The sequence below is a fragment of the Mytilus californianus genome, unplaced genomic scaffold (assembly GCF_021869535.1).
Source record: "Mytilus californianus isolate M0D057914Y unplaced genomic scaffold, xbMytCali1.0.p SCAF_7, whole genome shotgun sequence".
NCBI lineage: Eukaryota > Metazoa > Mollusca > Bivalvia > Mytilida > Mytilidae > Mytilus > Mytilus californianus.
In genome coordinates, this window is record NW_026262723.1 from 59,329,130 (window position 1) to 59,354,022 (window position 24,893).

Sequence of the window (24,893 nt, forward strand, 5' to 3'; positions counted from 1 at the left end):
TTTCGACGGGGCGATGGCGACTTTCATAGACGTCAACCTCGTTAAATATATCTGTGGATGTGGAAAAAAGAAACCAGTTTGCAAGCTGTATTTATGCAGACACTGTCTTAAAATAAGATGTGGAGACTGTGTTCTACACGAGGTGAACAGATTATGACCATAACTGTTTGAATGACTCATCATACAGTGCCCAACACCACAGACACTGTCACTGTCTTCATGACACACAGTAGATGTTACGAACTGAATGCAACCACTTGTGGTTGAGTAGCAATTCAAATTTGTTTTTTTGTCAACTGCAGTGCACCAAAAACGCAAACATGCACTGCCAATGCTATGTCATGTCATTTTTTCTAGATTTATAGGTGAAAGACGTTCCGTAGTCCAAAGATTTATGACTCTTGAAAAATGCTTGAACGGCTATTTTATTTTTTTTTTTTGTGACGCCTTCACAGAAAAAAAATTAAACAGCCTTTCAAGACGTCATAACTATTTGGACTAGATGTTTCAGTGACACAGCCAGTTTGGCCACAGTCGTTTCCGCCATACTTTGTAAATGATAAAATATATGATTGATTTTAGAAATAGACGTTCATAAATAAATGGAAAGATACATTTCAAAAATACATTTATATGCATTGATAAAAATGTGTATACATTATGATTGTTATACACTGTTATAAGAATATTCGTAACATAGTGATTTTTGATAAAAAATGAACTTTTAATATACAGTACCGAACAAGATATTATAGTTATTTAATAAGTGAAGAAGATTGTTGGTCTAATCATAGTAACAATAGTGATTCCTCTGATCATTTGTTAATTGTTTGTTATCATTTCTTTGATATATCTAAAGCATTAATTATTCTTTAAGATAACTATGAAACACCAGGTTCAGGCTGATACACTTAACAAACAGTTGATGAATATATTATTATAACAATATAAGCTGCTTGAGAAGCCCTTTGAAGTACCAACCTTGCAGCATAAATGAAACTCAAAATGCCTGATTCAGATTATTTCGGAAAATTGGTGTAAACAATATCATAACTGTATATAAAAATAAGAAGATGTGGTATGATTGCCAATGAGACAACTCTCCACAAGAGACCAAATGACACAGAAATTAACAACTATAGGTCACCGTACGGCCTCCAACAATGTGTAAAACCCATACCGCATAGTCAGCTATAAAAGGCCCCAATATGAAAAATGTAAAACAATTCAAACGAGAAAACTTACAGCCTTATTTATGTACAATAATGAACATAAAACAAATATGATATACAGCAACAAACGACAACCACTGAATTACAGGCTCCTGACATGGGACAGGCACATGCAGAATGTGGTGGGGTTAAGCTAGTTTGGAGGCATGCCAACCCTCCCCTAACCTGAGGCTGGGACAGTGGTGTAACAGTACAACATGAGATATATGTCTTGCATATTATTTTAAATTGTCTTAATCATGTGGACTTATGAAAGTCTTGTGTCCTCTTGTTTCAGAGCAGATTTATATTTTTATGACAAAATAACTTTTTGTTAAGTAATATTTCTTTTCAAAACAAACTGCTGTCAAGACAATTAATGCATATAATATGTGTTGAGAACAACATTAAAAAGTATGGCCGAAACAACTATAACTGAACTGGTACTGTGGCCGAACTGGTTTTATGGCAGAAAAGTCGAAAGACTTTTGATAAAAGGAATTGAAACAATTTTGTTTTAGTGAATAAGATCTGAAAGCTCAATATCTTATCATCAAAATCTAGTTCTCTCTTAATAGCCTTTACAGTTATTGCTTGGCAGCAAAGGGGGTTTAACTCTCAGACCACATTTGTTATGTGCCTGTCCCAGTCAGTAGCCTGTAGTTCAGTGATTGTTGTTGGTTCACATTTTGTCATGTCTGGGACATTTTATAGCTGACTAAACAGTATGGGTTTTGGTCATTGTTAAAGGCCATATGGCAGAGTTCTCAAAATCTTTTTTTGCCTGGTGGTCCTTGAAGAAAATATGCAGGTCCTCACTATCATTTCTACTGCAAATTACCAAAATTGTGTTTGTCCTTCCCAAAAATGTGGTGGTCAAATCCCTAGGACCACCACTTATCTAGAACTCTGATGATATGGGGACCTACAGTAACTTACAATGTACATCCATCATTTTGACTTTGATGGATACATTGTAGTTTTTTCGCAGACAATCATACCACATCTACTTATTTTAATATTGTTACTGGTGACTGAAAAATTTCAAATAGTCATGCTTTCTCAGCACTAGTGAATGATAATGTAAATGTACATAGATATAAGAAGATGTCGTATGAGTGCCAATGAGACAACTCTCCATCCAAGTCAAAATTTATAAAAGTAAACCATTATAGGTCAAAGTACGGTCTTCAACACGGAGCCTTGGCTCACACCGAACAGCAAGCTATATAGGGCCCCAAAATTTACTAGTGTAAAACCACAAACAGGAAAACCAAAGGTCTAATCTATATAAAAAACGAGAAACGAGAAACTTGCATGTATCACAGATTTAAGTTATGTCATTAAAAGTTGCAATGCAATAAACCAGAGTAATAAAAAGTTTTTCCTATAAAATTGATATCCATCCATGATATTACAGAAATACAAAACTGTACATGTCATAAAAATAAGTAGATGTGGTATGATTGCCAATGAGACAACTATCCACTTAAGTTCAAATGAAGTGGATGTAAGTATCTAAAGGCAACCATATGGCCTTCAACAATGAGAAAAACTCATTCCGTATAGTCTGCTTTAAAAGGCCCAACATGAAAAATAAGAACTAATTTAATTGAGAAAACTAATAGCCTAATTTATTACAAAACAGTTTACGAAAAATAAATATGACAGACATGAACCAACGACAACCACTGAACTACAGGCTCCTGTCTTGGGACAGGCACTTATAGAATGTGGTGGGGTTAGATGAGTTTGAAAGCGCCAACCCTTCCCTAACCTGGGACAGTGGTGTAACAGTACAACATAAAAACAAGCTATAAAAATCTGTTGAAAAGGGCTTAACTCATCGGATCGATACAAAGCAGAAAAACATCCAACAAAAACACATCCCAGATGTGGCAGGGTATTTATACATCCCTAAAAACAACAAAGACACATAGTACAGATCTGAGAGTAATTGCAGTTACTGACAGCAAGTTCAAAGCCAATAACAAAATTATAAAAAAATCTTCACTAAAAATTGCCAAAATTCTAGAAAAACTGTGAGTCTCCAAAGACGCATTTAAATTGGATCTGTTGAGTCCTTTTATCATTATTTCTCTGCAGAAGTATTAAAACAAATTAAATTTAATTTTCATGTTGTTTTAACGAAGGAAGACATTGATAGAGGTTGATTGGCTCTGGGCTTAAAAAAAATGTGAGTCCTTGGACTTTCCTGGAATAAAACCATAGAACATTTGAATTATATAATAGACCTGTAGTTATCTTTTAGACTGATTTTTTTCTAGAATAACGAGTATTTTTAATTTGATAGGTGGATACACCATACTGCCCAAATTGTTTGGAGAACATGCCTGCAGCTGAAGCTAAACTGAAAAGGAATAGGTAATAATTTAGTTACAATCATTCAAGAAAAACAGTATTTGAAAGTGACAGTGTTAGTTTTGATCAAATATATGGTATATGTATGCCTGATATTCTCGAAATTCCTGATAAATTGGATGAATTTAAAGATTTGTCTAGAAGTAAAGTAATGACTGAATAAAAACTGGATTGTGGGATAAAGTTCGTTTTTTATTACAATTTGAGGAAATGTTGCATAAAACAAAAATGACGATATCAAAATCAAATTGTGAGTTTTTATTATTGCTAAACCTATTCATTTGCATCATAAAACAAGGATTCATTTATTTTTGTGGATTGAGGAAAATGTATTTTCTTTGATATTAGAATTTGCTGGATTTGAAGAAGGCTGCAAGCCTATAGAAAATGTTTACTTGGTTGAACATTTGAATTCATGGTTCACCTATACCAACTTGACAAAATCAACAAAAATTGGTATCCCACGAATTATAATGAATCCACAATAAAAACATTAAAGATTCAATACATGTAAATGTTTAATTGCATATCTGGAAAATCTTATATGACAAACATTCATGATTTGCTTCTGAGATGTGACATGGTCCTTAAAAAAATGGACATGTGATAGAGACCTTTCCAGAACCAAATCATGAATGTGATTTTGTCAGTCAAAGCATTTCTCCAGAAATTCCATTGGTCATCAACTTATTTATTAACAATACAAATCATATTCCGATTTGTAGGTGCAGTAATTGTTTTGATTGTCCTAACTGTGGCCATACTCTGACAACAAGAGCCACTAGTCATGCTGTTTCTAACCCAGAAGATCCTAACAAGTCTACACCAAAGAAGATGTTTTATATGGCGTGTGGATTTTGTAGATGGACTACAAGAGATGTGGGAATTGCTGATAAACCTGCTGGTATGTAGTAATGATTTACTGTAAGTTCAGAAATTTTTGCCATGTTTTTGTTACTGCGAAAAATGTGACAGGATCGATTCGCAAAAATAAAACCCCCATTTTAAATTTTGATATCATTACATGTATTAATATATAGCATTTCCAGAAATCACAGTTATAACTCTCACATTTTTTACCACTGCTTAACAATTGCAATTTCAAAAATAAATGCACATAAAAATTTCTGAATTACAGTATTTAAATTTTATAACAACCAACCAGTTCTGGAGGCAAATCTGTAATTCTGTCCTTCTGAAAATCCAACAGCTGTCCAGACTATTTTCCTTTATTCCTGTATATATTTTCGGTTGATTAGCTTATCATGGTGAGTTACAGATCAAGGTTGTGTTTCATCTAAATGGCATACTTTTCCCTCCTTTATGGATAAGTCTGAATGACAGAGTTGAAAGAAAGTTTTAAAACTTGTTTGCTTTATAAATGATAATACCCTAAAAAGCTGGATGTTAATTTGCAACTTTTAATTAAATTTCCGCAAAAACTAACAATGAATATCTAGTATTTCAAGCATTTTTCTGAATATAAAAAAACACAAATGATAGAACTATCAACTACACCAGTATCCATGGTATAAAAGGTCTGAAAAACAGTAGTTACTTTTGCTGGCAATCAATATATCAGCTGAGAAGCAATGTAATTGTGAATGCTGCATCACCAGTAGACTATATTGGGTATAAAGATGATATGTTTATATAAAAAACCTTTTTTTTTGGCAGCAAGTGGAAATTGGGAAGACAAAGATAATCCACATCAAAAGAGGGTAAGCTACAATTATTGGGATTGAAATTTTAAACTCAGATTAAGTTTTACTTTAACTTTCTTGAAGAACAGCAATAAAAGCACTTTTCCTTTCCTTTTTGTGTTTTTTGCTGTGCATGTATTGATTTTGTGTCATGGATGGATACCAGATATCCTTTTTTTTTCTCTATTTTCTATTTCAAATATTAGTTTGTTCTTGTCCTGAATATGCATAGTCCTGAAATATTTGCCACTGGGTGTTATTTATATATAACATTCATTATGCTGAAATTTGAAAAGTGTGAGAATTCCATTTAATCTTTTCTTACTGGAATATTATATATTTCTCTTTTGCTTTTTACTTCGGGTTCATTGCAATGACATAAATTTTAGTTTCAGAATCAAGTGGAATATTTTTTATCCTGAAAATACATAAAATATTAATGTAGTAAGGAGCATATAATATTATAAATCCAGAAATTTTTGCAATGTTTTTATTATTGCAAAAATCCCTACTGGATAGGTTTTGCAAATGTTAAAAACTCCCATTTTAAATTTGAAAACATTATTGTATGCAACATTCCTGAAAACGCAATAATTAATATAACATTTTCATCCATTTTACAACAATGATGCAGATACTACAATAACCAGCAAAATAATTAGTAATATGAATTAAGGATGTTTGCTAATCTTCTTTTTGACTTTATGTCAGATATTTGCAATCATCTGGTTTTATCTATGTGCCCGCTAACCTTTACTTTTCTATTAATAACTTTCTTACTTATAGTTTTAAAAGCCATTTTTGAAATTTTAGAAATTCCTTGTTAATTTCATAGTTTTTAAAAGAAAAAAGGTGCCAATGATAAGTGTATGAAAAATCTAGAGAGAATCATTTCCTGCCAAATTTTCAATTGTTATATCTCAAACACAAGGACATGGACCTTGCAATTTTTTCTGCTTCTTTAGTTCCGTTATATATATACATATAATATCAATTTAAAACTGTCTCTTGAATAGCTTGTTATTTTGAAACAGAGTAGGGAACATCCTTAAATTTAATTTATAGATTTTTTTTTTAATCTGTTAAAATAATGAATAAGGAAATGTCTAGATAAACTTTCTGCAGTTACATAATACAGTGCCTTGCAGACTTTTGTATGGCTACTTTACACAATAAAAAACCATTTCATAATGTATCACGTCATGAAGCATACATATGAATTACATCATTTTCAGTGATTAAGTTCAATTTTTTTTAAATATTTTTTTAGATCTTGTCCTTATTAGAAACATACCAACAAATTGCCCAGAAGGAAAAAGCTGAAAAAGAAAGGAAGAAATATGTGAGAAGGAGGAGTTATCTTACATATGCTGTAAGTTATTGAAAAAAAAATGAAATGAGAAATCTTATCCCTATGTTAAAGATATTACAAAAAGTTACAGGGAAGTATACTATGAGTCAGGTGTTATCTATGAAAGAGGATGAAGTCCTTAGTGTTTTCACTAAACTTTTTGGTAATCAGATATCCGTCAACAGGATAATTCCCAAGTGCAAATATTATAAAAAAACTAAACAGTCTTCAATTCACTAGTAAAATGATTTTTCTTTTTATTGATTTTCTTACCATTAATGCGGAATTGTCCACATATTTAGTTCACAGTATTGCATGTCAGCCTAGCTGCAGTACAATTTACCTTTATCCATCAAAAATTTAGGACTTTTAGATAACTTTATAAAAAATTCTATTAATGTTTTCCTTTGAGGAAGTTTAAAAAGAACCTATAAAAGTAATAGTTTTTGTCTTGCCTGCAACAAAAGCTGCTGAAGGCATGACATAGATGTTGCTTTTCCGACTATGACGTTAGGTGGCGATAACAATTGTTAACTTTTCTGCTAAAGTCAGTTTGATAGGAACTGCTTGTGATAAATCAATGATATTTTGTATAAAGTTGCATTACTAATAAAAAAATACTATTACTACATGTCAGTTTGATGACTATTTTGAGGCCCTGCCCCATAGGTCATGGTCTAGTGACTTTGAAATTAATTTTCAATGTTAAGTTTTCTGCATATGTTAATTTGACAGGAACTACTTGTGATAATAGATCAATAATATTTTGTATAAAGTTGCATTGCTATCAGTACACATGAGTTTGATGACTATTTCGAGGCCCTGTCCCTAGGTTATGGTTCAGAGACTTTGAATTAATTAGCAATGTTGCTGTCCATCAGATTGGTTTTTTTTTTCGAATTTTATATCTCTGTCAACAGTACGGCCTTCAACAGTACAGATAACCCAGACAATGGCCAGAAATGAGTAAACAACACAATATTTTAAGTCAAATTGAAGAAAAGAAAAAAAGACTGATTATTTTAAAAGGAAGATTTATTTTTAGGCTGGTATGGATAAATATGGAATGGTTTCTGTAGCAGCCAAGAGGAAAGGATTGTTGGCATCTCCTAGTACTGGTGGGTAGGTACCTCATACAGTGTAGGAACCTTAAAAATGAAAAAAGGGCTATATTTTTCTAGGTGTCTCTAAGTTGCGAGGTCATATAGAGTTACCTACATCAATTATTCCTTCACTTGAATTTTCTTTTTATGTTCCTGTTGATATTCATTTCTAGAATAAAGACTAAAATAATGTCTTTTTCCTGAAAGTTAAAAGATTTATTGATTCTTTTGTTGTTGTTTAAGGTGGTACCCAACACCTTGACTAATATTAATTTGGCTCGTTTAATTTTCATAAAATTTTGACAAAATGTTTACTTTGACCCTTTGACAAAAATATAAAAAATTCAAAAAATTTGAACCAACCACTTTATCAGAAAAATTTCGTTGGTTATATAGCAGTTTGACAAACACTAATTTTGATCATTGAGAAGCTTAATATTTCCTTAACAATACAACGTAATTAAAACGTTTAGCTGATTTTTACAGAGTTATCTCCCTGTAGTGTTAGGTACCACCTTAATGCCACTTTCAGCACACTTGACTATATCACGGCAGTCAGTTTTCATGTGTGTAGGGAAGCTGAGTTACTAGAGAGAACCACAGACATTGGGTTAGAAAGCTGTCAATCCTATGACATGTAATAAATTATATTTGCTTTGTATTTCAGGTCAAAAGATGAAGACACTGTTATCTCCCCTGTGGAACCATCTGACACGGTTACAACCTTTGAACCATTACAAGATGAGATATTTACACAGGAGTTGCATTTAGAAAATAGTATGTTTATGTCATCCTACAAGTAAATAGACCCTCTTATGTAGTGTATTTTGAAAAGATACCATAGAAAATAGAATTATCTCCCTTTTACCAAAATTCTTTGTTTAACAACAGGGTTTGATGTTATTTCTGAAATTCAAACATCAGATCACCCTTATTTGAAAAAAAATCAATCTCTGATCATGTAAATAGTGACATTTTTTGTGCAGGATTTAAATCATATGAATTATTCCCCTTTGACCAACAGTCTAATATCTTCTTAAGTTAGAGCTTTTATGATCATACACATATTTTGATGTTGAACTGTAAAATGTACCAAGATTTCAAGACATATTTTTGAATCATAGACAATTTTAACACCAGTTTATATGAAGGGAAAGTGTAATAAAAACATTTTACATGTATTTCTTTTAAAAAAAAGACTTATGCATAGAAAAATTAGCTTTTTTTTAAAAAAAAACTTGTTTTTCGTTCACCTGTTCTCATCACTTGCCATATTTGTCGTCGTTGTTGTCCATTAACTTTTACAAAAATCTTCTCCTCTGAAACTACTGAGCCAAATTTAACCAAACTTCACAATCATCATTGGGGGTATCTAGGTTTAAAAAATGTGTCCTGTGAACCCTCCTGCCAACCAAGATGCCTGACATGGCTAAAAATAGAACCTTGGGGTTCAATGCAAATTTTGCTTATTATTTTGAAAACTGCTTTGAGAAAGTCTGACTGGAGCAAAAATGTTCAGAATGTTGAGTTCTAACTATTGTTCTTGTATGTTGAAACTGTCAGACGACTTCTGATAGAGGTTATTGCTCTTTAAAAGATGACAAATTTCACCATTTTTAAAATGTTTTCCCTATTATCTCGAAAATTATAATAGATACACAGAAACTTTAAGTAGCAAAAATGATCAGCAAGACAAGATCTACAACTAAGTCAACATAACCAAAATCGTCAAACTACTCTTATTAGAGTTATTGCCCTTTAATGACGATTTTTACCAAGTTTTTGCATATTTGCCTAATATCTTAAAAATTATAATAGATAAATAGAAACTTTAAAAAGCAAAAATGATCAGCAAGATAAGATCTACAAATAAGTCAACATGACCAAAATTGTAAGTCGACTCCTTATTGAAGTTATGGCCTTTTAATGACGATTTTTCCAATTTTTCCCCATTTTTAGCTCACCTGGCCCAAAAGGCCAAGTGAGCTTTTCTCATCACTTATCGTCAGTCGTCTGTCGTCGTTAACTTTTAAAAAAAATTTCTTCTCTGAAACTACTGGGCCAAAATTAACCAAACTTGGCCACAATCATCATTGGGGTATCTAGTTTTAAAAATGTGTCCTATGACCCTGCCAGCCAACCTAGATGGTTGACATGGCTAAAAATAGAGCATAAGGGTAAAATGCAAGTTTTGTCTATTATTTTGAAAACTGTTATAATTAGAGAACATCTGGTAGGTGAAAAAATGCTTAGAATGTTGAGTTCTACCAATTGTTCATATACATCAAAACTGTCAGACGGACTTCTTATAGTATTTGCCCTTAAACGACAAATTTTACCATTTTTATTCATTTTTGCCTATTATCTTGAAAATTATAATAGATTGAGAGAAACTTTTAATTGCAAAAATGATCAGCAAGACAAGTTCTAAAAATAAGTCCCATGGTCGATATAATCAGTAGACTCCTCATTAGAGTTATTGCCCTTTGATGACGATTTTTACCAATTTTTTGCGTTTTTGCCTTATATCTTAAAAATTGTAAAAGACAGATAGAAACTTAAATTAGCAGAAATGATCAGCAACACAAATCTACAATTAAGACAATGTGGTGGAAATCGTCTGACAACTCCTTATTGGAACTATTGCCCTTTAATGAGGTTTTTTTTACCATTTTTTTTGCGTTTTGCCTTATATGATAAAAATAATAATAGATAAATAGACACGTTAAATCACAAGAATTATCAGCAAGGCAAGATCTACTAACAAGTCAAATTTTGCCGATATAGTTAGTAGACTGTCACTCTTTATAAGAGTGATTGCCCTTAAATGAGGATTTTTTTTTACCCTCTTTTGTGTTTTGAGCAAAAACTATTAAAAGAAGATAGATGGTAACAAGACAGACTAAATGATCAGCATTACAAGATCAACTATTCTCGTCTACAATGTTGGAGGGTGTCCTTTGTTGAATATGCACATAGACCAAGGTGAGCGACACAGGCTCTTTCGAGCCTCCAGTTGCTTATTGTCTCGAAAACTGTAATAGATAGATAGAAACTTTAAATAGCACAAATAATCAGCAAGACAAGATCTACAAATAAGCCATTATGGTCGAAATTATCAGTTGACTCGTTATTGAAGTTATTGCCCTTTAGTGATTATTTTTACATTTTTTGGATAAAATAAATAGATAAATATAAATTTTAGAAAGGAAAAATTATCAGCAGGATAAGACATACAAATATTTCAATATGATTGAAATTGTCAGTTAACTCTTAATAGAGTTGTTCCCCTTTAATGATGATTTTTTTTAAAAAGTGGCCATTGTTGAAGTTGCAGGTGAACGACACAGGCGTGGTTTTCATCACAACACAGATTGCAATTACTCTTTTATTTTTACCAAAAAAGCTTCCATGATTTGACATGAATGACATAACATTTGTTTTTGTAAAATTGAAGTGAGTAAAAATATTTTTGATATTCTTTCTCCTATTGGCTTTCCCTGTTTCATTTTGGAATTTACTGTATTGATATTCTAATAACTCTGTATTTTTCATTTAACAGTGGCTGGTATGAGTCAAAGACATGCCCCGCCAGAGTTCCAGCCTTGTGAGATGACAGATTTACATCCTCTGCATAAACATTTGCTGATTAGGAGATCACTTAGATGTAAAGTATGTAAAACATAGATGGAAACTTTGTCTGTTTGCAATTGGTTGAAATATGTACCCAACTTTGCTAAATTTGATCTGAATTTGGCAAGTTATAAATAGCATATTGTGGATTCATTTATTTTCAAGGGTACCAATTTTCATGTATTTTGTGGATATATGATTTTGTGGTTTTACAAAAGTCTGCATACAAGCCTATAGACAGTGATTTTGCCAGCGCTCGTCACTTTCGTCATTTACGAAACTGTTTTCAAAATGACGAAAGTATTTCAAATCAATTTCGTCACTTAAATTTTGAAGTGTAAAAATATTTTCGCATGAAAATACTATAATTCTACCTGTCTACATGTTTCTGGCAAGTTTATGACCCTCAGCTAATTAATATTTACAACAGGTGTTATAAAGTTGTGATTACAGCTAATCCGCTTATCGCCATCGGATGGGTCTCACTAATCCGGTTAATTATTTTCCCCAGTAAAATTAGTCAATCTGCATTTTAATTTCAAAATTTCTCAAGGCCAACGACCACAATTTGCAGTTCGTTTCTCGTAGTTTCGTTATTTGAACAAAATATTTTCCCCTGGACAGTTCGCTTTTTAATTTCATATTTCTAAAACGATCATTATTTACAGTTCGTTTGTTGTAGTTTCGTCAAATGATCGTTTATTTCGTCATCTTTGATATAAAACGTTCAATTTCGATTAAAAAGATAGAACTTTATTCAAAACGTTCAGAAATGTTTTCACGTTAAAAACTTCCATCATCATTATCGGCGACATCGAGGAGTCAAACAGGTGCTTCCTTTACAATATATTGCGCATGCGTGAAAGTATTCGTATGAAGTTATAGACACTAAAACGTAAAATTCGAAATAAATTTAGTGCCAAAATAAATGAGAAAGACAGATATAATTCTTACTAAGCAAATTGAAATAAAAAAATGATAATTTCCTGCCTTTATTTAAACACGAACCAATCCGTAGATGAATCCGGATTCATTCTGAATTTATTATCTACTTGTCACTTCCTGTTTACATTTCATTTGAAAATCGAAAGTAAACGTGATCAATTCTCGATTAATTTACAATTTACAGTTATTGGAATCGTTCCATGTGAATTTGTACAAATCCTTGGTTCCAACTTTATAGAATTTAATTCAAAATATCTATTTAAATGTTTTATAAGGATAATGATTATGCAGTGTAATAGTTTTACAAAGTTCAACAAGTTCACTATACTGTGATTCCTGGTTTTAAAAAAAGGAATCCAACTTCTGTTGATCAGGAATGTCCCCTAAAACTAATTGACGTAAAATTTTGAACTAGATTTTCAGATCTTATATCCTAATCTTCATATTTAAGTGACAAATCAGTCAAGTCATGCAATTACTGCCTAGTAAATTTATGCCTTAGTCCTTCAAAGTCTGACAAAGATGTATAGCTAGTAATATACATACATCTTTGGTCCCTTGCTGTTACCCAAAATAATGTCGATTTTCATCTCGCGCAAAAGTGACTAAAGCCCTCAAAATCCTAGCTTAAACCCTGCCTATAGAAAATATGTACTTTGTTGAACATTTTAAAAATTTGGGGTTCACCTGTACCCATGAATTCCACGAAAATTGGTATCCCATGAATAATAATGAATCCACAGTATGAACTGAACTGTAGTATTAAAGTACTCAATAAATCATTACAAGAACAAATTCATTACCGGTACCTTACCATTTTATCCACAAAAAAGATTTATTAAGGAAGGGAGTTGTCTGCGTGTGGTCAGATTAGTATTATTTCTTTGTTCTGGTATTAGAGTAGAAATAATGAATGGAATTGTACACTTTATATATTTTCATGCAGGCACACTAGAATTGTCTTTTTCCTCCCATTAAGTATGAACTTACAAGAATAGAATGGAGATATGTTTCTGTTATAATTTTCAAATCTAATCTGATATTTGGGACATGTACAAGTATTTTGATATTTTATCTTTGTTGTTACAGAAATGATCAAGCCAATTTAATCTGAACTTATATTTTACAGCAATGTGAACACAACCTAAGCAAGCCAGAGTTTAACCCTATTTCCATTAAGTTTAAGATACAGTTGATTGCAATGTAAGTAGCACTTGACAAATTACTTATCTTTCCAGCTTTTTTTAGGGGGTAATCTGTAAAATTTGTCTTATCTGAACCCATTGCAAAAATAAACTTCTTCTAAATTCTTTGAGAACATACAAAGGGCATTCTCCACATGTTAAATACGTTTAAATTAAAACAGAGCGAATTCTCCACATGTTAAATACGTTTAAATTAAAACAGAGGGAATTCTCCACATGTTAAATACATTTAAATTAAAACAGAAGGAATTCTCCACATGTTAAATACGTTTAAATTAAAACAGAGGGAATTCTCCACATGTTAAATACGTTTAAATTAAAACAACGGGAATTCTCCACATGTTAAATACGTTTAAATTAAAACAGAGGGAATTCTCCACATGTTAAATACGTTTAAATTAAAACAGAGGGAATTCTCCACATATTAAATACGTTTAAATTAAAACAACGGGAATTCTCCACATGTTAAATACGTTTAAATTAAAACAGAGGGAATTCTCCACATGTTAAATACGTTTAAAATTAAAATAGAGGGAATTCTCCATATGTTAAATCAGTTGGTCATATAACTCTTTACATGTTTTTAGTCTTACACATCCTTGACCTTCAAATATTTGGGTTTGAGCGTTGCTAATGAAGTTAAATACAGAAAGACACTTTGGGGAAAGGAGATTATATAGAATTCAATCTGTCTGTTGGAACCAATATCAATGTTAAGGAAAAATTCATTCAAACTTTGTACAAAAATTGATCATCATAATTAAAGTAGTACAGACATTACTGAAGACAATAATTTGTCCACAAAAATTTCTCTTTTTTAAGTAAATATTTTCACCCTCCTTAGTGTTAGTCTTGTCAGTATCTCCTTTCACATACCTGTATGTTGTATACATATTTGTATGTTGGTAGCAATTTGCAGTCTAATAGATTTTTTATGGTTATGCCCCTTTGCATCAGAATTTTTATGGACCTCAGTACCTTCTTTCCCAATACAACTCTTTTTACACAGGTTAATCATACAAATAGAAAAAACTTAATATGTTATGTTGATTGTTTGATCTTTATATCCAAATAGGCATGTGGAAAGGAAGTTCCAGTTAAAGAGTTTTCTTAATTTTTGCCCCTTTCAAATTCAATTTTTTATCCTGTTCAGTAGCTGCCTTCTCAACAAAGCTTCTCGTAGTTAATCAGGGTTCTGGTTAAGACTTGTATACGCGTCCTGGATGCATGAAAATCGAGCTGGACGCGTTCATGTTGTATCCCCTGAATCTAAAACACATCGTTTTGCCTAGAGAAGGTTCATGATCATCGACATTGTTTTGACAAGAAACTAAACCGGAAGTCGATGTTGAAAAATTATGTAATGTCAGGCCATAATCTTGCCGGCGAAATGACGATTTAAGTCGCCAAAGAATTTTGAAAATCGCTAAATCTCGCCAGCCGACTGACTTCATGGCGAAGTCAAATCGCTATGAAAATCAGTAAAAGGGAGACAACTTGTGAATTACAAGTCTCCCAGGTAAAAAAAATGGCGACTGACAAGGAAAATCGAGATTTTCAAAACGACCCACGACTGATACTGTCGACGATCAAATCAAATAAATACAACGGCGACTTTGAACATCCTTGGATATAACATTCAAAACAATTCAAACGGAAAACTGACCGTCTGTTAAAGTTATCATTTTACAATGATTTTTACCTGAGGATGTTGCGTAATCACTCAGCTGATTTGTTTTATTTTTATTTATTACGAGTCGATCAAATTGTACTATTCGGTGGGTTAAGGGTGGGAATTAACGGTAGATTTATTATATTCATTGAATAAAAATTGAAATATAAAAGGTAGAAAGACAATGTGATTGCAAACGTACGACACTCGACCAGCAGTGGATTTTTTTTTCACGACAATTTCGTTGATAGGGAAGATTTCTTTAAAAAATGATAGAAATTAGCTCTGTATCAGTTAATTAATATGTGATTGACAGATATTTTCATTTATAGGCTTACAATCTTTAACGAGAATCTCAATTTACAACTACATGTAACATAATGTCCTGGACATTCAATAATGTTTTACAAAATAATGACAAGTGGTGATATAAATTATAAATTAAATTCCCAGTCATGTGAAATTCATCAGGTAAACTGGGAGTCATATTTTTCTGGACATTTAAAAATAAATTGAGGCAGATGCACATGAATTTAATGCATCATAATATTACTAGGCTACTCCCTCATGTCCCAAGCAACAAATTTTATTTAAACTTAAATTCAAGTTGACAGTACATATGGTATCAATGAATAAATAACAAATATATTGTCTAAACCTTTTTATTAAGAACTTTCTATATATACATTTTGTACAATAACATGAAAAAACTGCAAGTATATTTTTTATTGCATATAAAACAATTTCCTTAGTGATAAGCACGAGAACACTATGCAACCGTTTCGAAACGGCAATGGAATCTCACTTCTCCAAGAAATTGACCACTTCTCCCTTCTCTCTCATGGAAGGAGAAGTCACTTCTCCCTCTCCAAAATCCTAGATTAGGCCCTGTAATGTGTAGATAAATATTTTTGTTGAGTGATAACTATTATTTAAAATTAAACGTATTTCATCCTAAAATATAATAATTCTGTTCAAACTGATTAATAAATATATAATAGTTACCGATTTTTTGAAAATTTTAAGAGTATTTGAAAAGCTTGAATATTTCCACATGTTGATCATCACGTACTTATCGATTGAAACAAAGAAAGTAAAATTTTTTGAGAACTTGAAATGAAATGATATAATATTTCATAACTGTTGCTACTATGCATAAAATAGATCGAAAAAAACATGTAGATTAAAAATTTTACGGATGAGAATAATTTTACTGGTCTTCAAATGATTTAACATTTTTGTGCATGTTGAACATCGTGATCGTAAACAAAGGTGAAAAATGTTTTGAAATTGAAACAAATCCGATTAAAAAATGATTTACGGTTACGGTGTTCACTTTAGATTTGCTTGTTTTTATTAAAGATTATAATAATTATGATGCAAAAATCAAAGTGATTATTAACTCAATGATTAAATATGATTAAAATTGATTAATAATAATTAATATGAACTGTGACAAGTCTGCATGTGTTCATGCAATCCCAATTTCTTATAAATACTGTCTTGTCCAACAAAATGACATCAGTATCACAATGTCAGAGTCAGTCAAAGTTAAAGAATTGATAGACATAGAAAGATCTTCAGAAACAACAACTTCAGTTACTTCAGTCACTACACCAACTAAACCAAAGAAAGAGAGGAAATGGCAGTCTATATATATTGTAATGAACAATAACTATTAAGAAATCATAACTTTTATTAATATAATAAAAACTACCTATCCAACACGTGTCGTTTTAGTTTTATTTCATCATATTAAGACACAAAAAATGATATGCATCCTAAACTCATCAAAATCTATTGGGACTCACCATTTCTAAAAGTGATGAGTCCCAGGACTCACCATGAAAAATTCCTAGTGAGAGCCCTGGTTAATTCTACATAAATGAAACTTGATTGTAAGACCCTTGAATAAAGATGTCCTTTCTGGTCTATTAATTTTTTTCATTGATAGTAGCAAAAAAAGGGAGGAGGTACCTATGGGGCAATATAACTTTTGAAGCAAATTTTCTCATGCATTTATGTCTTATGTATGTAAATGACGTCTCTCATTAAAAAAATTTTTTTTTATTTTAGGAGCCACATACCAGAGATAAGGATATTTACATCTCCTGAGTTGAATTTTGATAAGGTATGTATTCATGCTCGTCATGCTATCTAGAGATGTTTATATACAAAATTTTTTGAAGTATTTCATTGTTCAAGATTTTTATATGAATACAAGGGGATGTCAGATATAAGTCAATGAAACAGCAATCCAGCAACACAAATAACCAAAAGAAAATTAGATGTTGACACATAGTCTTCACAGGAGTCTGAAATATAGCAAGGTCTAAATCACACAAAAACTGAAAAAGTTGTTTGTAAATCAAACAGACTATCAAAGATCAGTTATAAACACAAAATTTATACTCTATTTTGAAAAGTGAAAACTGGTATTGAATTTTAATATCCATATAGATTTATAGTTTGAATTTACATTCATCATTAGAAGAAAAAAGCAGCTATTGATTGTTTCTTGTTACAGCAGTTTCTGAGAACTAGATAGTTTGTTTTATAAGACCCTATCATAATGAACATTCGGCTGTAAACTGATTTTGAATGTTTGTAACCCAAAATCTTACAACACTTATATTAATTTATTTTAGGAATGTAAAGTGATATTGACCGTATGTAACCCAAAATCTTACAACACTTATATTAATTTATTTTAGGAATGTAAAGTGATATTGACCGTATGTAACCCAAAATCTTACAACACTTATATTAATTTGTTTTAGGAATGTAAAGTGATATTGACCGTATGTAACCCAACATCTTACAACACAAATATAAATTTGACAACACTAGAAGGTGACACACAGGATGACTTCAGCAATTCTAAGGTAGTTACTGTATACAAAGAAACATTCAATACACATCAAAAAGTTTATTTGATTGATAGAATCTTGCATGTTTTATAAAATGATTTTCAATTTCAGTAAATCTACCATCTGTATACTATTTTTTGTCTTTCCTGTGACAGAGTGCACCATTGTGGAGAAAGACATATGTTGCTGTTGCACTAGCATCCTCTTATTTCAGTTTTGACAGGAATTTTAGGCTCAATGGAATAGTTTGGTTTAAATATTTTGCATGTTTTTGTCTTATTTGCAATAGACTTGAATTTTAAATTTTATCATATTAAAATTTTAATAAATTTGCAAGGATACTGTGACCATTATTTTTACTTCATACTCTACTTGTAATGTAAATTACTATAGTAACTGTACTACATGACACATTAAGAAGCATTCATGCAATGAAAACTATTATGGAAATATTTTTTCACAACTCATCACTACTTTAAAGCAAACAAGAATTTAGTGCATCATGATGAGCAGTCTTTTCATTCTATCTATGTACCAATGAAATATATACTCAGATATTCAAGTTATAAAATGATTTGTTGATACTTGTCAAGAAAATTACATAAGTTGTGCATGGTGCATGAATTTATTTTTTTCTAAAAATAACCATGATGTCATTGTGAAAGACAATATTTAAAATTGTAGTTATCTTCCTTTGTCTATAACTGTATTTGAACCAACTCCAATTTCATTTGTTGATAACAACATGAAATTTCATTTTAGAAAAATAAATCCATTTTTTTATGCTTTTAAGATTTTTATTTCATTTCATAAATAACTATATTCAATAGATAAACTAACTGAATTTTCTTTAAGAACTATAAGTAAGAAGTTCAATGAATTGTGAATCCTTGACCTCTGGCAAAAATTTTCAATCTAATTATTTAATGTGATTGGGAAAATTCATTACAAACTTGATACTGTTGCATTTTTTTTTCATAAAAATAAACATCACAATTATTTCTGAATATACAGTATATACTATTGTTAGAAATTAAAATTAGCATAACATATGTAAAGCAGCTAGCTTCTCATAAATTTACAGTAGATTTACCTGATACCTCCTGAGCAGTTTTGATTTTAAACATGCACATTAATATTTTTGATAAAACTAACTTTTGATAACATTAGGATTGATCACCTTCAAGAAAGTTGATTAACACATGAATGTTTTGATTGAGAAATGATCACTAAAATTCAATAATAAACTAAATCCACATTTTACCTGACAATGAATGAAAGTCGATATTTTTAATATTGCTACAGTAGTACTGATACAAATATTATGAATTTTAGATAACTTTACCAAAAGATACTATAGTTGTGAGTCGTCGTGACGATGCTGCTCTGTATGATGTTGGTAGTCAGGAACAGGAAGCTCAGAAAGATGATCCAAGGTATGATGGGATTTATGGTTAAGAATATTATGCATTGTCATCCTAAGGGCTATTCCATTAAAATGTATGTAGAAGGTTAGGAATGGACTTTCAAAATATCCCTACAACCAAGAACCATTTTTTAGATAATTTTGCATAATGGTAATAGACACATACTGTAAAAAGACCCATGACCCACATTCAATAATTAAATTTCCCTTCCTACCCTCCCACATACATTTTAATGGAATAGCCCTAAAACTCTACATAAGAATTTTTGAAAAATCACACAAAATCATTCTCAAATTTACATGAAGGCAATTTTCATGTAACCCCATGAATTAAGATTTTCATGTAAACCCATGAATTAAGATTTTCATGTAAACCCATGAATTAAGATTTTCATGTAAACCCATGAATTAAGATTTTCATGTAACCCCATGAATTAAGATTTTCATGTAACCCCATGAATTAAGGTTTTCATGTAACCCCATGAATTAAGGTTTTCATGTAACCCCATGAATTAAGATTTTCATAATTAAGGTTTTCATGTAACCCCATGAATTAAGGTTTTCAGGTAACCCCATGAATTAAGGTTTTCATGTAACCCCATGAATTAAGGTTTTCATGTAACCCCATGAATTAAGATTTTCATGTAACCCCATGAATTAAGATTTTCATGTAACCCCATGAATTAAGATTTTCATGTAACCCCATGAATTAAGATTTTCATGTAACCCCATGAATTAAGGTTTTCATGTAACCCCATGAATTAAGGTTTTCATGTAACCCCATGAATTAAGATTTTCATGTAACCCCATGAATTAAGCAGAAGTTAAAGACTACTGTGGATCTTTTTATTTTCATGGGGTACCAATTTTTGTACAGTTTGCGACATTTATGTTGCGAAGCAAGACTTAGCGATCCTAGATTCCTTCGTCGGCATCAGCGGCGCCAACATTTAGGTTCAGTTTGTGGTCAAAAGTTTTTTTAGACATCAATTACTTTGTCAAACCTTCATAGAATTTTATGAAATTGGACAGAAGCTTGTTAATGACCTAAATACAGTATCCAGAGCAAAGTATTTATTTTAATTTTTCTGTATTTTACTGATAAGTGGACTTATTTTATTTTTTTTACAGTTAACAAGGAGATACAGTCTGGGATTAGAGTTTGTTACACATCAGTTATTTTGTAAACCTTCATAGAATTTTATGAAACTTTGGCAGAAGCTTTTTTATGATTGTTAAAAAGTATGTCTGAGGCTAACTTTTGAAAATATTTTATTTTTATTTCAGTATTTTTCTGATAGATGGACTTAGTTTTTTACAGTTAACATTTACAGACATTAAATTTTTTTTTGATATGATAAATTTGTAAACCTTCATGGATTGTTATGAAATTTAGACAGAAGCTGATCTTCAGTACCAAGAAATAGCATATAAAGAAAAGTTTGATTTTTTTTTAAATTCTGTATTTTACTGATAAATGGACTCACTTTTTAGGTCAACATTACACTTATACACTGACAGAAGCAATTGCAGGCGAGACACATGGTTCCACCGAAACCCCTTACAAATTTTTGTTTAATTGAGGAAAAATTATACTTTCTTGGATATTTGATTTTGTGGTTTTGCAAAAATCTGAATACAAGCCTACAGAACATTTGAACTATGTTGATCATTTAATTAATAGGTCCCCTTTACTCACAAAATCCAGGAATAATAATGAATCCACCGAATTACATGTTAGATGTGAATTTTATATTTTTTTGTGAACATCTCCTTGTTTAAATCATCTCAATAAAGTTGATTTTTTTCCATTAAGAAAAGTGGTCAAGTGAAGGTATTCATTGTTTTGAAAATGGTATTAAGCACCGACAGACTAACAGCTCTACTCTGAAAAGAATTTAAGCAAGTCCTTAAATCTTATTGATACATTTGTACATTCAGTGAAAAAACATCTAATCTACGATAATCTTTATCAGAAATTGATTTAGTTTAATGTTTCAAGCAATATTATAACTGTTAGTTAACATTGAGATCATTAGCTGAATATATGTATAAATCTATTAATAGGTCTGGTTTATAAAATGCATTGGTGTCAGACACAATCATATTTAAAAGCTATTAACTGAAGTCACCATTCTCATTGATTTTCTGTTTCAGTGTAATTGTTTTTAGAAAAGCAAACAAAGTAGGATTTTATGTCAAAGTCAAACCACAAGTTAAAGATGGGGATATACAGGTATATTAATTATAGATAAAAGACATTGTAATCTCTCATTGTTTTAAATCACCATTTGAGTTATTTATTTTTTCCAAAACTTTTATGAAAAGAAAATCTCATAGTGTACATGTACATGATGTTGAAAAGTTATATAAAACAAAATTTTAAAATCAACAAATAATGTCAATATCTATAAGTACCCTTTTTTCTGCTAAATGTTTAAAATGTGTTCAACAGGTTCAATATACAGGGGGTTGTTATTGTTTTTAATAGCAAAAGTATTGTGAGCATAGCAGGATGAAAACATTTAGACGATTTTATGCAGAAAGATTTTTTTAAGATGCCTTCTACTCCCCTTGAATTAGTCACTGTTTATCACATACATACTTTATTAGTTGAATTATTATATCTTATAATTATCTATCTTTCAGGTAAGCTTCATGATGAAACATGATTACCACAACACTGCCATAGCTCTGACCAGTGAGAACCAAGAACCACAAGTTGTCTGGCTCGAGCAAAAAGTCTTTGTTAATTTAGGTCCATTGAAGACACAGAAATAGTGGATACATAACTATTATTTACAATAAAGATTAAAGAAAAATCCTATGGAGACACTGAAATTGGGAGATGGTCATTTAGAACAAATCTTTATTTTCATGATATGGAAGACATTGGGAAAAGGGGGAATAATAATAAAGCCAACAAGGAGCATAAAAAGGTTTTGTTCAAATTCCACTGACAGCACAGCAGGATGTCATTAATGTTACAGACTGAAACATTTGATTAATCAGGAGGGCACCTCCACCCTTATGAAAATTTAGATCAGAGATAATGTTTTGTGTCTGGTGGAAAAATTATGTCAATGGAATGTATGTAACTAATTTAAAAATCATTTTTTCCTAACAAAAAATATTAAGCATTATTTCATAGTGAGCTTATATTGGAATCAATGCAGTTTTAATAAGAAATATGAAGCTTAAAAGGTTCATGAAAATGTATTTAACTAGATTTATAATTATTATATAAGAAATAAATGACAGATCAGTGTCTTGGATGTTTGACAGATTTATTTAAGAATAAACAAGATGAGACAAATGTGGGGTTACTGTAGTTTTAGCTTTCCTTTTACCATTCTGTAGCTTGGTATGTTATACTCCATATGAAATATTGGTGCAATATTGTGATCAAGTAGTACTTTGTTGTATATCATCAATTGTTCTAAGCTTTATCATCAATTTTATATTTTTTACTCCACATCAAAAGTGATAGAGTGTAATTAAGAATAAGGTAAAATTCTGATTAATTGATTGTTGGTTGCCTAACGTCCAGTGGCAAAAGGTAAAATTCTGAAGAACAAAATTTTTAAATCATGTTTTTTGATATTTAAAGCAACTGTTTGTTAGAATTTAAATATATATCAAAAAGATTTTTGTATTTGGCTGAAAATGGAGGTTATTAAAAAAAATCATTTTCCTGTCTAATGAATAAATACTGCTTTCATTTAAAGATCTATGTAATTGTTAATCATCTATGTATTGTAAATCCAATGTGTTAATACCATGTCTGAAAAGTGTGCTAAATATCTGGCTGATGTGATTACCATCTATCTATATTAAAATTTTAAATTTAGCCATCAAGGTCTTCTCAAGAAATACTTTTTTGGATAGATAGGTTGTTGTTTTAGATTCTCTTGGTCTAAAAGCAATGGGAACATTTGAAGAAAAACATTTACCTGAGTATATTAACTTTAAACTTTTGTGATTAAATTTTATGGATTATAAGGTTCATTAAACATAGTATTAAATTCCAGCTTCTATTCATTACTTACCTATATAATCATTTAATCTGAAATATCTTATTAAATTATCAGCCATATTCTTAAATGTTGTTGCGGTTGATATTTACTGAAGTGATCAATGTTATTGTATGGTGATATCCTGTTTATTAAGAAAGGAGTATCCTCAAAAGTTAAAGATCTTGTTTACAACATTAAATGTTTACCCACTGGTACCCACTTTTCTATTGGTTGAATTTGATTTGTGGATCCACTCTTAAAGCAGTGTTCTTCCCAGGATTTTTTGATAGGGCTGTGGTAAGTGCGTGATTTTCGACAATTCTCAGTAACTTTGTCACAGCGCGCGGTTCGTTTGTAATGGGTTTGTTTTGATGTTTTTATACAGTGTACTATTAACCTTACGATGTTTGACAGGAGTTGACATTACGGAACATTATGATTTCTTACTTTCTCATTTTTCTGATCACCATTTACATTCGTATGGCTTCACCCAAGTTGGACATCGTGAAAAGTGAATTTTTCAAGTCTAGTATCGGCTTGGGGTTTGTTTTTCTAATCATAGCCTCCTAATCGTTTTCAAATGGAAAAATGCATTACTGTAGTATTGCTGATTAAACAATTATTAGTTCGATTAGGTGATAATTAATAATTCAAAGACTTGCACATTGAAAATTTGATCGTTGTTTAAAATTTAAACAAAGTTCTTGTCGGTAAATGCGGTCACTTTACTTCATCTTGTTCCATTTATATTTGCTTCTTTATATTCTTTTTTATTCAAAAAATGGATGATACTGTTGATTTCTTCGTTTATTTTGATTTTCAAAGGCGCCATTTTGTAAAATTTATTAAACTGGTCCCACGAAGTTACTTTATACAACGCAAATAACACATTCAGAAATAGTAAACCAGACGATCACGTGATCGAAGTAAAAGATGAGTGGGAAATTTGAAAAAAAAAAAAAAAATCGAAAAAAATATAGAGACGCGATTGATTTAGATAGAGCTGCGCTCAGTTCAATAAAACAGCGGAAAATTGCAATAGCGCTGAATGCCGAAGCGCTAAAATGGCCTGGGAAGACTGTAAAGAAGTGATTATAAATGAAATGAAAACTCGATATTGTTTCCAATTTTTAGGGAAAAAGGTACTTTACATATGTAATATGTTAATTAAATTATATGAAAACTTTTATTACATTTTCCATTTTTTGGGGAAAAAGGTACTTCTCATCTAGTAAACCTATCATTTAATTAGATTATTTGCTGCTTTTATGTTATTAGTGTATATTGGTGAATGTATGAGATTGTATAAATATTTAACTTAAAAATGGTTGTTTGCTTGTATTATTGAAAATAAAAGTGGTATATTCCAAATCTTC

At 30.9% G+C, this 24,893-nt stretch overlaps 1 protein-coding gene across 1 annotated transcript; it reads left to right on the forward strand.

Moving 5' to 3' along the window:
- The first annotated feature begins 2 nt into the window (after positions 1–2).
- On the forward strand, positions 3–24,893 carry LOC127707619 (dynactin subunit 4-like). The gene is made up of 14 exons (XM_052212234.1): positions 3–142; positions 3,526–3,596; positions 4,319–4,497; positions 5,271–5,314; positions 6,567–6,668; positions 7,693–7,769; positions 8,418–8,527; positions 11,313–11,422; positions 13,458–13,531; positions 17,282–17,336; positions 17,986–18,090; positions 19,411–19,511; positions 21,659–21,737; positions 22,151–24,893. Exons 1-14 carry the CDS (start codon positions 14–16, stop codon positions 22,280–22,282), a joined length of 1,368 nt encoding a protein of 455 aa, XP_052068194.1. The 5' UTR covers positions 3–13; the 3' UTR covers positions 22,283–24,893.